Here is a 497-nt window from a genome sequence, read left to right as displayed (position 1 = left end):
TGCTTTATGATTATTAGTTGTATTTTCAATTTTCTTATTTTTGGTTTGATAATAATTTTATTCATTTCGTTCAGTTCGGATGTTGAACAGATCAGATTAGTCTGAACAAATCGAATTTAAATTAATTTTTCTAAATGTTCCTTAATATATACATTACAATATATAATATAATATATTTGTTACAGAGGGATGCCGGGTACTCCGCCGCGGTGGGGCTCCCCCCCGCCGTTGTACTCCCCCAGGGGCAGCCCACGACCTCCAGCCTTCATGCCTTGTCCCAGACCGCAATGGCCCATATATGTAAGTAAATATATATCTTTATTAATATATTGATTATATTCTGGGATGTGGTAAAAGTAGTATAAGTCACAAAATAGACGAAATTGGTGGGACACTCTTAAAACTCTTCGTATATCATTTCATAAAAGTATCATACATTCTACACAGGAGCTGTTCAATTCCTCATGTATACACATTACAGGCCACAACCATACTCT

At 35.8% G+C, this 497-nt stretch overlaps 1 protein-coding gene across 1 annotated transcript in view; it reads left to right on the top strand.

Annotated features, from left to right (window-relative positions):
* Positions 1-497, top strand: part of Msp300 (Muscle-specific protein 300 kDa) — a gene marked incomplete in the record, with an annotated part of 315,787 nt that overhangs the window by 24,255 nt on the left and 291,035 nt on the right. The window contains 1 exon segment of the mRNA XM_067045109.1: positions 186-300. Coding sequence (XP_066901210.1) covers positions 190-300 — 111 coding nt within the window.

Source organism: Halyomorpha halys, unplaced genomic scaffold (assembly GCF_000696795.3).
Source record: "Halyomorpha halys isolate HHAL.00 unplaced genomic scaffold, Hhal_1.1 Scaffold618.1, whole genome shotgun sequence".
Lineage (NCBI taxonomy): Eukaryota > Metazoa > Arthropoda > Insecta > Hemiptera > Pentatomidae > Halyomorpha > Halyomorpha halys.
The sequence above is the reverse complement of the archived record's forward strand: the minus strand, read 5'-3'. Positions and strand labels throughout refer to the sequence as shown.